The 13,675-nt window shown below is 32.1% G+C and overlaps 1 protein-coding gene across 1 annotated transcript; it reads right to left on the bottom strand.

Annotated features, from left to right (window-relative positions):
* Positions 1–461: 461 nt before the first annotated feature.
* LOC132730569 (coatomer subunit delta-like) lies at positions 462–13,446 on the bottom strand. Its single transcript, XM_060716529.1, has 10 exons — positions 13,290–13,446; positions 10,665–10,704; positions 9,930–10,153; positions 9,242–9,421; positions 8,329–8,543; positions 6,058–6,223; positions 5,636–5,783; positions 4,703–4,811; positions 4,152–4,356; positions 462–3,281 (listed from the first exon to the last, which is right to left on the bottom strand). Exons 1-10 carry the CDS (start codon positions 13,290–13,292, stop codon positions 3,192–3,194), a joined length of 1,380 nt encoding a protein of 459 aa, XP_060572512.1. The 5' UTR covers positions 13,293–13,446; the 3' UTR covers positions 462–3,191.
* Positions 13,447–13,675: the final 229 nt, after the last annotated feature.

Genomic DNA, 13,675 nt, shown 5'->3' with positions numbered 1-13,675 from the left:
AATTAAATAATGCAGACTTCTGGTTATTGGACTCTATTGTCTTTATCACTGTGTGACAACTTTATCAAGTTCATTCAATACTTCTGTTATTCTCCAGACAAGAGTATAATTGGATGGACAGAGGGACAGACAAGGTACTGAGGATATATGCCCTCCCTTTGGTGAGCAAAAGATGTGCAATAAGTTGAATAACTGCAAACTCACTTCAAACCAGCAAGATATAGGCTCTATATACTTTCACAAACTGTTAAACAAAACTTCACTCTTCCCACTGCACTTCCAGAAGTGGAAGTTTGGGAGTCATTTACTCCTGATTTTGGCTTGCAACTTCCAAAATCTTATGTTTTTCCTTCCTTACCAATATAATGTGACTTCAAGACAAACGGCAGTGTCACAGTTTCAACCTTGATAATAAGTTATCCCATCATAAATTATATTGTGACAGAAAACAACATCAACAATTGACAGATCTGTACAATATTTTTTTTATTTATTTCTATTATGTACATATCATTTAAATATTTATAAATCATGTCCATCAGTAAAGCACAATTTTTTTTCATCACCCTCATTCAATATGTAAACAAATGCTGAAATACCAAATCTCAGTCCAGTATTCCATCAACAATTAAATTGAATAAACCACATACATTGTACATGTAAGGTAACATATTAGTACACTGAAAACAAGTTCCTATTAAAGTTAATATATTATAAGTTACCATTTTCATTTAGGTTATTTTGGCAACTTTTTCAACAATGAAGCTATGTACTATATTGCAGTGTGAAATTCTTTATACCGGGACAAATATGAAAACAAGTGATTTTAGTATATGGCTCAGGTCACAAACACCTTTAAGTTAATCAAATGAATGAAATACACAGCACAATAATGGCCTCTGGAAACATATTTTTACTAACATGGGTAAAAAAAAAATCCTGTTAAAAAACAGTTCCACTGTTTTTCTAGGCCATTGAATATCTCAACAATTTAAGTATTTTGTTTTTGGTAGCAAATCAATCGAATGCACAGAAAAAAAACTGGTACAACAGTTAATAAACAAATTGCCAACAGATAAATTAACAATCGGTGTCAGATTATGTATATTTTGAATGTCAAGTTCAAGGGACACAACTCAAGGAAAATGGAGAAATATTACTCATTTTATTACAAACACACTTAACACAATTCATGGTTACTTAACCTTGTTTCATGCCAGAATCAGACTTTAACAGAATGTGCTGTGTAGCAGGATAGTCAATAATTAGATCTTTTTTTTTTTGAAAATTTCACAATTGAGTCCCATTATGACCAGCTAAGCGCTTGATGTTTCTCCTCAACGTACAATTTAAGGTGACATTATGCTCATTTTTTCATTGTCAAATTGCACTGAATTGACTATACTGTATATTTAAGATTGCCTGTTATACGATTGATCCAACAGTTGATGAGAGGAAATGTTTAGGATATAATGTAATAATTCTGCCAATCATATACGCAAACGGCCCCATTCTTTATATAAATTGAACGTTACAGGTAAATTCTAACGGACATTTACAGATGTTTTCTTGGACTACATGAGTTATTTGTGATTCATGCAGAGATAATTATAAACTGAAAGGAATTGTGTCAAACTATTAACTATATACCCTTGAATATGCATAATGTCACTTTAAAAATGTTTAATTATCGACAGTCCATAAACAACATGTATTGTGATTAAATTTTTATCAGAACTTAAGAATGGTTCTAAAAACAAGAAAATTATTCAGAGTTGGTGCAGTTTAAATATAACCTAACAAATGTATAAATAATATGAAATAGAATATTGACAACCTTAATATTAATGCTTCACTGAACCATTTCCTTAACAGAAACATAAAATCATTTCAAAAGAACATACATTAATTAACATTTTTGCCACATGGCATGTAGGGGCATATGGAGGTTCTTTAGTAATAGAGAGAGCAGAACATTGACTATCCATTAATGATTATGTTTATAACTCTTAATCTACAATTTCAGTATGCATACTTCTTCACTGGTGTAAAGATGGCCAAAACCGCAGAGTTGCAATTAAACAATTACTTAAGAATGCAAACCCACAAAGTCTCCTTTAGGTTATAAAGAACAATTGACTTCTTTCTCATGAACAAGTGTCGCTCTCTATAGAAAGAAATCAAATACAAGCAAATAATGACAGAATTAGACAGCTAAAAAAACTACATCTGAAATTGAAAACATACGTGAGTGATATACATTAGAAACTATGTTCTTATCTTGTAAAGAATTACAAGCTCATTGTCTCACACTGCATTAGTATAATAAAGTATGTTTAAATAATCCAGGGTTAAAACACTGTATGACAAATTTCATACAAATCTGTCAAAGGTAGAGCAGCTTATAGTCAAAATACATCAACATTCTGTAAATATGTCTTTACATATAAATGATGATAGCAATTCAATGAATGACAAATTTTTTTTTTAAATATATAATATACTCTGAAATAGCCAACAAATAGACACAAATATGTTCAATTACGAAACATATTATCCCCCCTATAACATCCAAACAACAAACACACTTTCAATCTGGCACAAATACACCCCCCCCCCCTTTGCTTATCCCCCCTGATGCACTTCAATGCCTATTTTTAAAACAACACTGAATCATATTCAGTACAGTTTTTACACTTTTGAACACTTAAATCACTCCTACATCAAATGCATGATCTTTCAAATGGACTTAAGCAAACTTGACTCTGGAGAAGGAACTAAATAGTTTGTTTTGTTTTTTTGTCTAAAATTTTACTGATCAAATAGGATTAAACACAATGACTCTGGAAATATAACCAAATTTTTTTTTTTTTGCAAAATTTTACTTAACGAGCTTTCTTGTAAATAAGCTATTTTCTAATTAGTTTCAGCTCAGCACTTTGTTAAAAGATTCCTTTGTTTTGCCAGTTTCATGCAATCATACTGTGTTACATAATTTCTTGTGGCAAAAATTTATACTAAAGAATCTTTCTTATAACAAGCTTATTTATTTCAGTTCAACACTTGATTAAAAGATCTTGTTTGTTTTCCCATTTCCATTCAATCATCACCAGTTACATAATTTCTTGTTGCTTGTGTTTTTAAACTGTTTTTCTTCCAATAAATATATAAAGTAGTTGAGTGGTTTTGTGTTACACTATTTCATACTTGTCAACATAAAAACAGACTTCCGATGAATATTTAGCAGATGAGTCATCCTCCAATAGTTTTATGTCTGTAATCTGTAAAGATACAAATCATGCGTAAAAATTACAAATATAAAATTATAAATTTATTTCAAACTTGACATTGCTTGCTTTTTCTTATAAGATGCGTTTCATTTCACTTTATTATTTATGATGAAATACAGATTTAATAGTGAAGGGAGGCACAAAATCCTACATTCCCAGCAGTACAATATAATTGGCACACAAGAAAAACCATGTATTTCATTTCAAGTATCTTTCTTACAAGAAATTTACTAATGGTTGCAGTGAAATTTCAATTTGTACAACTTTAATGGTATAATGATTCAAAGCTTGGCATCACATCTTTACAGCAGATTTATCATATGGGAGCTTAACAGCTTTCCTGGTGGAGGAAAATGTCAGTTGCCCCTTTGTGTATTATTACAGGCACCGGACTAGAACCATATGAAATAATCCAAAGTTCCCAACGGAATTAAAACAAACCACTGCAAGGGGAAATAGATTTAAGTGGGCAACATTATTCTATTTGCCACAGAAGCACTGAGATTCAAATATAAAGGAGAGCAAATCAATTAGCGAAAGGGTTATTGCAATATTTGTTTGTATATTTGTTTCATTTAACGCCTTTTCCCAACAGTATTTCAGTCATATAGTTTCCTAACCATCGTTCCTGGAGAGTTACACCAATATTAGACTACCTTCGCCAGTGCTAAACTACCATAGCATCTCCCGGGGATCGAATCCACACCTGAGAGGTAACTGGATTAGAAGTCATCGACTCTAACCCCTCGACCACAGAGGCGAATCTATTGCAGTATTTAACTATTGTACTTTAATGTTTAAAACAAAAACTATATGAATATTTTAATCATGACATTTCAATCTAGTACCAGATCTACATACCTGTATATCACAGTATGATTTCTTTGAAACAAATGATACATTGACTGGGAAGAAATCATCTGGATGACCGCCAACACTAAACTCCATGCTACCTGACTTGTTTGATGAATCGATGACCGTTAAATTCCACTGTAACACGTTTTTCCGACTGTCGTAGTTATACTCGCCATCACAGTCACCTACAACCGGGGCACCGACTCCAGATCTGGTGGGAGAATAAACATAACAATAGAATTCAAATACTGAAAAACCATGCTGTGATGACCACAATCGTACTTCAACCACCTAGATTTCAAGGAATCTTTCAAGTTGAAAATTAGCTTAACAAAATAGGATATCAATTAGTACACAAATTTTATCTTGTGGTTAAAATGTTGGAGAAAGATGCCTTTTACATACTTTACAGATTGCCTCACACATGACTATAAAGATAAACCTAAATAAAACTTTGAACTAGGGCCAGTCCATATATATGATAAGGTAAATTTATTTGAAACAACCAGGTAAATAAGTAAGGTTAAACAAATATGAATGAAGTCTAGAATACTTACGGTATAGGTATTGAAATAAGGACATCATTTAGTTCAAGATTTGGTTGTTCAAGTTCATATTCTATGTTTACATCACAGCCATTACCACTCTCATTGGGCCAGCAATTAACTGAAAGAACACGATTGAAACAGCTTCACAAAACTGATGATTATTTATATATGTACATAAGACACTACCAATAATACATTATTTGGAACAATTTGACATCAGTTACCTACCTCTATTTGTCTAGCATTAGCACTTCATTTATTTACAAAATTTTGCAATAAAAATAAAACACTTTATAATACTGCACGTTTGTAACGTCATTTTTCATTGGATAATCGAGACGTTTATAAAGTTTTATATACACGGCTGATGTCGATTCATGACGAAAGCCTACTTTTATTCTCTAAAAATGATGCTTGCTGTATTATAAATTCGTTATAAAGATTGTTGGCAGGTTATATGGCCGTATATAAACGGCTGTTTGCAATATAACCCTCGCCTAACGGCTCGGGTTATATTTACAAATAGCTGTTTATATAGGGCCATATAACATGTCAACGATCCTTATAACTAATAATATACATGTATTTAATCAGATCTACAAAAACCAAACCCTCTTTGCATAGACAACCTATCCCTAAAGGTTACTTCTTAATGTCTAGATTCAATTACAAAAGAAATGTCCAACCCTGATAAAATCATTATTATCTTACTTTAAGTTTTCTTTTCCATTCAGGACAACAATGTTAATCTTTCTGGCAGACAAATACCTCAAATATGTTCATCCAGTACATGTATTAACATATTTCTCTAAAACTTTACTATTTAATAGCATAACATGCACAACAAGTCAACTCACATGTCAGTCACAATCCTTAGATTTACATACATCATTCCTGATAAATCTTAAAAATCATGCTGAATATATATAATAATCATCTTACTGGACAATGGCATGAAAGATTCATCTTGTGTACTTAACCTCCACTTGAGCACTCCTATATCCTGCCCAACAGGGAATGGTTTATCCTGATTCTTCAGTCCTATTACTGATTGAGATGCAAATAATTTCTTGTCTATGTTTGGATGAGTCTGTAAAAATTTTAACAATTTTAAATTTCTTAAGCATCCAGATTCACTCTCTTATTTCTATTTTGGGGTTTACTGACTCCAAAGAGCACTTCATGCAATTAAGGTATGACCCACCTAATGAAATACCTCTACTTTGAAGAACATTTCTTCATTCGCTACAAACAAAAATGATAATTGTTTTTTTTGTTAAATTTTTTTTTTAAATAATACCCTCTTCTCTTAAGTAACCTTTTTTAATTTAGTTGAACAAAAACTTCATGACATCAAAAATTACCTGCATCTGTACACCTTTTTTGTCATTATTTGCAATGTTTAGAATAGCTCTAGCCATCTTCTCATCGTTTATTTTCAGCTTGATTATACCATGTAATTCTAAACTCTGTAAGCCACCATCTCTACCAGCTGTTACTGAGATATTTTCCTCTATTCGTACATGAATTCTGAAATAATTACAAAATATTAACAAAACAGTGAAAAACTTTAACAAATTGCCTCTCCAAGACACACACATGTTGAGGCTCTATGGTCATTTTGTTTGTTTTTAATCATGTAAAATCTCACTTTTACAGGGAAATTTTTTATTGGAATTATTTCTTGAATGTACATGAATTCTGAAAAAAAAAACCACAAAAATATAAAAAAAACATTGAAGATCTTTTACAAATGGTCTCTCCAAGACACACTGACACATGTTGAGACTACATGGTTTTATATTTGTTTAAAAACATCTAAAATCTTAGTTTTACAGTTTTTATTTGGAATTACATATCACCTTAGAAAAAACCAACATTCTGTAAACAAACCCTTTCTGTATGATGTTCTCAGTAGTCAAGAAGCAACACATGTCAAACAAATATTCAGATAAAATGCAGGACAATTTGTTACTCAAAATATTTTTTTCTGGATTTCTGTACCTCTTCATAACCAAAATTCCATTTCTGGTTTAACACGAGATGTCATCTCATTTATTAATGGCACCTACGTTACACGTTTATAATTCCGCCAGTTTTATACATGTAAGATTTACCTTATACACTATAATCTTTTGTTGTGAATGAGTCAACATGAAATAAGAACCATTACTACAACTTTTTATATCCCATTATGCATACAAATTAAACAGTTCTTAATGCTTAAACTGCTGAATTTGTTTTTATAGATCTATACTGTTTTGATTTTAAAACTATCTATTTAAAGCTTAAGAAAATTCAATTTCAACTATTCCCAGTGCTTGTAAGTAAGAAAAGAGGGCATTAATCTGTAAAAATGTCAACTCAGTGTTAATGGTCTCATGCCTATCATGTAAGGTTATCAAAGAGAACAAGTGTATGAACAGTGAAGTTTCAGTCCATTCCCTTCAGAAGTTTTGGAGATACCAAATTGAATTAAAATAATCTTTTAATTTCAACAGGTTAAGTTTTCACATCAAAACTTCCCCGATTAATTTCAGGTGTGGGTGTTTTTACGAGACTTTTTTTGTACTAGATATACACTTTTTACTTCGTAATATATAAATAATACAATCATATCATACAAGAAAGCATTTTTTTTAAATTATTTCCGGTAACAAACCGAAATAAATAATTAAACTGTATCTAAGAGAGCAATGTAAATGACAATATCGAAGAATTACTATGTTGTTTTGCTTTTTACGTAGATTTAACACATTTTAAGTCATAGCTTAGGGGTCACTTCACCTAACTGGCTTTCCGGGATTACTAACTAGAGTAATTACCAATTTCTCTGCAAGAGGCAGTTCTGGCAGTCTGTCCTTTATGTGCTTGTGATATATCAGTATTTATATTACGATAGAATTTTAACTCAAAACTATCATAAATGCCACAATTAAACACCATTTCACACACATATTTATAATTATTCCTTAAGAAAAGTATTGATTTTCTTTTTAATGAATAAAAATCTTTTTTCCTTGACACTTACTTTCTCCTTCAGACATAAGCTGTCCTACAAATGAGTCCACATCTTTCTTTTTGCTTCTTAAGTCCATTGCCTTTCCTTTACCAGATGGTCTACTAAAATTATTATATATCTACATCATTGAACTGCATAAAATATGAATCACATCATAAATCTATAAACTGTTTGTAATATTCTTATACAGATTTTATAAGCAATAGGCTTATAATTAGTTATATACATATCCTAGAAACAGTCCCTTGCACCAACTGGTACTAAAAATCACATGCGTGAAGATCTTTGCTCAGGGAAACAACTAATTGCCTGTGTCCAGACTTACACCCACACGGCCAGCAATCCTTAAATTACTACTGATGTATTAACTACTCAGCCATGCCACCATTATTTCAAATGTTTGTATTTGATAAAAAAAAAGTTTTTTTTTATCAAAATATAATCATAATGACCAAACATAAAAGCAGCTTATAACACTTTCCTTTATACAGTACACTTTCCTTTATACAGTCACTTGACAAAATTGACACTAAAATAAACGGCATTGACTTTTACATGTATTTGTATTGACATTTGATCCCTTGTATCATAATAAAATACAAAGTTGACATACCTTGGTGCTTGGTATGATGGTTTTGTAGGTTCTGATGGTGTGGTATCTATGATAGTTGCTGAATCACCTCTATCACCTCTATTGAATGACGAACTGCCAAATCCTCCGCCTCCAAACCCAGATGGGGCACGCCCACTTTTCTCCGCCTCCTGTCTCTGTCGCTGCAACTCCTTTGCTCTCTTTCTCATCTGGTCCTTTGCTTCCTTCTCTTGTGTCTGTAGATAAAATAAAAGATATGATTTCACTATTAAGGTGGAAACTGACTGGACATTTTTATTTTTTTTGGTTAGGTCCTTTAAGCATTACTGGTGGAAGAAGACCTATTATTTTTTAGGCATGAACAGCTGGAAACTTCCTCTTAAAAAAGAATCCAAAGTCCCTGGCGGGATTCACACCCAAAACGGTGAGACTGGACAAATACCTTCTTATTAATACTGTACTTTGTGCTTAATGACTGATACAATATGTTAAAAGTACACCTGCCACCCTGGTTTTCTGTCAGAGCAATTTCATAAAGGCACTAGTCACCTGATTTCAATTATTATATAATATATACATGAGCAACATGTAGTTCATACATTATATCCATGAGATGCAATTATTGTTTAGTCGCATACCTGTCATACACTTGCAAGTTAAGTAAATTTCAGAAAGCCAACTACAACTCTTAAACTTATTTTTTCTCTATTCAGAGTGTCACTGCTTCAAGTCATGACCAGGCTGCTCATTTTTCTCGGCGCCAAATAAAGGGACAATGATTGAAGGTAAATAGCTCCAAGTCAAATTTAACACTGTTCTCTGTAACCATTAGAAACTTGCAGACAAATTTACAAATTTAAATTTACTGGGGGACTATGTCACAATTCAGCTAAACTATAAATACATGTATATTCAAACTAAATATAAAGCATACCTGTCTGACAGCTAAGAACACCTTCTCCTCGTGTGAATCCATCTCTGTAAATGTTCTAATCTGTGCCAAGTTTACATTTTCTCTATAGCCTAAAGCAACGATTTCATCAAACGCAAATATCAACTGGAAAGCCTGATCCACAATATCAGACTCATCCAAATTTCGGCAGTATTCTGGAATCTGAAATTTTTAACATATATTCCAATGCTGAGTTAGTCTATGTAAATAAAATAAGAAACATTCCAGTGTACCTATTCTAAGATAGCAGTAAACAGAAATTAGTGAACAATATAATTTTTTATCAAGCCATTGCAAAAGCACATGAATAAAATTTAATTTAAATGAAAAAAAGTTGATAAACATGTCTATATTTTATGTATTGCATCATATTTATCATTTAATCATTTGATGTTGCCTTTCTCTCATCAGGATAATATGCAAACATGTCAACTAACAAATTTTGGCTAACTAAATGCAATAATAAATTTAATGGTGAAATATTTATTATTCTATTATCTGTAAATTCTACTTTGATTCATTAGCAAGTAGATTTGTTAAAAAAAGTATCTCCATTGCATCACAAAGTGTAATATATAACAGACATTGCATCACATGAGTTTAACAAGTAACTAATGGTAAAATGAAAGACTTTAAGGGAAGGAACAAGAAGGAAAGTAAAACTACATACAACTCTAGCAAACAGTCTTAGTGTCTCCAGATCCTCAAGGATATTGCTGGCTTTTGTGGTAATTAGAAGCATGTACAGTTTCTCTAAAGGTTGGTACACATATCTGACACTGTCTGTCTCAACAAACGTGTGTTGTTTACCAGTGTTCATCAGCTTGGGAAATGCTGCCAAAAGACCTTCAATTCTAGATCTGTTCATTTCAACAAACTGACGGGAAATAATGGCTATAAACAAATAAAAAAATAATTAACCAAAATCCACCTTAATAACTGGTCACAATCATATTCATTAAAACAAAAAGACGCCTTAACATTAAGAAATTCAGTCAGATGAAACCATTACAAACATAAAAGTTAAACAGCCGTCATATTCACCCACTTCTTGTGTGTTACGCTCATTTCAATTTGCATTTTGAATCTCTTTTGCATATTTCTTTACAAGCAATATTTCTAACCATTTCCTTTATCTCAAATGAAGGTGTTCATCTCAAAAACAAGACAAAACCATTCATATTTTTTTGCGAAAAAAAAAAAACACACAAAAAAACAACAACAACTGACAAATAACGCAGACAATGATTTCGACAGTTGTGACGACTGAACTTTAGCATTGATAGAATCTGTTACAGCCAGCAGACTTAAGTAAAAGTTTAAAAATGTTTCCTAACTGCCAGCATTTGTTCACTTAAAATTTATGTAGTATAAACTTATGTTTAGGAAGTAAGTTTTTAATTACCTTTCCCGCCCTTGTTACAAACAGCTGCTGCTAGCAGCACCTGAAACGTTATAAAATACACATGATTATCAAATTCCTTTTCACAAAATATCATCAATACACTTTCTTTTTCATTTTCAAAAAGTGTGATCAGTAAAATTAATTCATATGAACATAAAAAAGATAAAAGTATACTGGATACTCATTCATATCTCTTTAAAGGTACAAAATACCTGCATTTGCTTATTATTTACAAAGTCCAGGATTGTATGAACTTGACAAGTGACTGATGCGGCAGTTTTCTGTCCTAAATAACACTTCTGGTAGGAGTATGATGTTGAAAATCATTAAATAAATATTATAATCCAGCGTTTTTTTTCTCTACTTTGGGAATGGTGCCCGTACCAGACTGATTGGGAAAAAAATGTGTTATTTTGACTAAAATTGGGAATTTTTTTATTGCATTTTTTCAGCTACAAATAAGATTAGTCATCATGGATAAAGATAGCTAACAGCTTCTTCTGTCCAGATAGAACTAAAGAGTGGTGATTTATATGAATATGTTGGATTTAAATGATTTTAGAAAAATCACTTGGTGTTGTGGGCATTTTAAACAGCCATTTTGGGAATTTAAACATTGGAAATTGGGAATTTTAATGTCTATTTTCTATTGGGAACAGTACCGTTTTAGGGTAGTAGTTATATAAAGAAAAAAAAACTGTAATCACTGATATAAAAAGTTACTTTTTTAATATCCATTTTGATAAATCATCATGTTAAATGGTAAAATCAATAACTGTGATAAGAGATTAACAAAAATGATGGACATGATAATCAGACACTCGAAACACTTCGACGAAAGGTTGAATACCACTAATTTATTCGTAACTATTTAACAGTACAAAATATATATAAGCTAGTTAGCACCTAATTTCGTATCATTTTAACATGAAATTAGGTGCTACCTATGGCGTGGAAAGCTCTTATGCTTTACGATTTAAGCATAACATGTTTAGTGTACATGTAAACCAGGTCTTTCTTGCACTTCATTAATAAGTAAATGCAGGTATTTTGTACAGTAAACAGAAATTAATAAATTCGTGGTGTTCAACCTATCATCGGATGTAAAGGGGGACCACTTCGCATGTGTTGGCTTTTGGAAAATCCTGTCCACCATTTTTGTTAATCTCTTATATCACATTTGTTGTTTTAACGTTATTTTTTAATTTGCTAATTCATCAAAAATGATGTCATAAAAATTAACTTTTTATATTTATCATTGTTTCTATAGTTCTTATCAATGAAATGCATGTTTATATTCTGATTTTGTACATCATTCTTTCACCGGAAGTGTTATTTGGTAAGTGTCTTCTAGCAATAGTCTGAATAATGTAGATGCTCAAAAGCGCCCTGATATCTATATTAAGCTCTTAAGGATTTCAAAATGGCGGTGCCCATTTAAGTAAGGATTTTCTCTAACTCGTAAGGTAGGCCTATATACATTTTTTATTGATTTCTATGTAATAGTTTTTCAATTTGATTTATTCATGTCATGCACATGTTATCTAAAGGCAATACAGCCATCGCAGGGCCTGTGGCCTGCTCTGGCTTTCCACAAGGATTTTTCTCTAACTCATAAGGTAGGCCTATATACATTGTTTATTGATTTCTATGTAATAATTTTTCAATTTGCAGACTTCCTGAAAGTTGAAAAAACTGTTAGACATTTGGTCTGACAAACCACGAAAATCTGTCGGACCGAAACGAAATCTGTCAGACCGAATAAAATTGATCAAAATCAAGAAAAACTTGTGTTGGTATTTGTAAAACACTTTATGTTTTTAATTTTTCGCCGTAAAAATCGGCACATTCCTAACAGCGCATTTTCATATCCTCCCTGTCATACACCAATGATTCATGGTCCCGTTTCCATTTTTCATTAAATTTTGTCTATGGTTTATTCTTTTCATCCTTTAATTGCTGTTCTGCGCGCTCCTCTGTCGTAGATTTTTGTTCTTTTTCCCAGGTTTGGCACCTTTAGTGACGCCATTTTGTATACATGCAGCTTGGATAAAAGCCGGACAGTCGGACCGATCCGGAATAAAAAATCGTCGGACCTGATCAAAATTTATCGGACATGTCCGTCGGACCGACATATTTCAGGAAGTCTGAATTTGATTTATTCATGCCATGCACATGTTATCTAAAGGCCCTACAGCCAGCCCAGGGCATGTGGCCTGCTTGGGCTTTCCACGTATAAACCACAATAACCTCCTTATACCAGCTGTCACTTGTGTCACTTATAAAAGGAAAACAATTGACAGCCTGCTCAAGGGAACATTTTGCTTTCTATTCAAAGTAAAGGTGTATTAATTTCAAAAGCGTAATGTCTAGAGATCAAGTCAATCTTCTATAAAGGCTTTATCAATAACCTTACAATTAAGATACCACTCTTTCATATCTGGTTCTGTCATACTGAATAAATTTGCAATGCATTGCTATGTTTACATACTCCACCCACTAAACTAAACAAGACTCAAACATTTTGATTAGAAAATAACAAGTTGAATATTACCATCAGCATATAACATGACATACAGCAGATAAATAATCTTAAATGCTACATAGTTCGTATAATAAACTCACCATTTTCAAGTCACTTTATTCTATAACTGCAAGAAAATTGCCAACTTCAACTATTGCCGACACTTCGCCAGCCACGTCAAGTAGGTCTATTCCTACGCGGTGCAAGTTTATCAGAATTCTTTGAAAAATTAATCTTTCTTTTATGTATTGTATATCTATGTGATATTTTTACAATAGAATTAAATATACTTTCCTCTGTGCTCCAGAGAAATAGGAGGCAGTTTTCGAATAAATAATGGAACTATTTTTTCTTGAAACCGGAAATGAATTTCCAGTCCACCGTGTTCCGGAAATGGCTTTTTGTTGTTGTTGTTGTGAGTAAGTGCTACACTCCGTTTTTACCGTCCCCTATACGTGTTGTACAGAATCGTAACGGCCACTATATG

The sequence above is a fragment of the Ruditapes philippinarum genome, unplaced genomic scaffold (genome assembly GCF_026571515.1).
Source record: "Ruditapes philippinarum isolate M1 unplaced genomic scaffold, ASM2657151v2 ctg771_1_1_1_1, whole genome shotgun sequence".
In the NCBI taxonomy this organism is placed as follows: domain Eukaryota; kingdom Metazoa; phylum Mollusca; class Bivalvia; order Venerida; family Veneridae; genus Ruditapes; species Ruditapes philippinarum.
The sequence above is the reverse complement of the archived record's forward strand: the minus strand, read 5'-3'. Positions and strand labels throughout refer to the sequence as shown.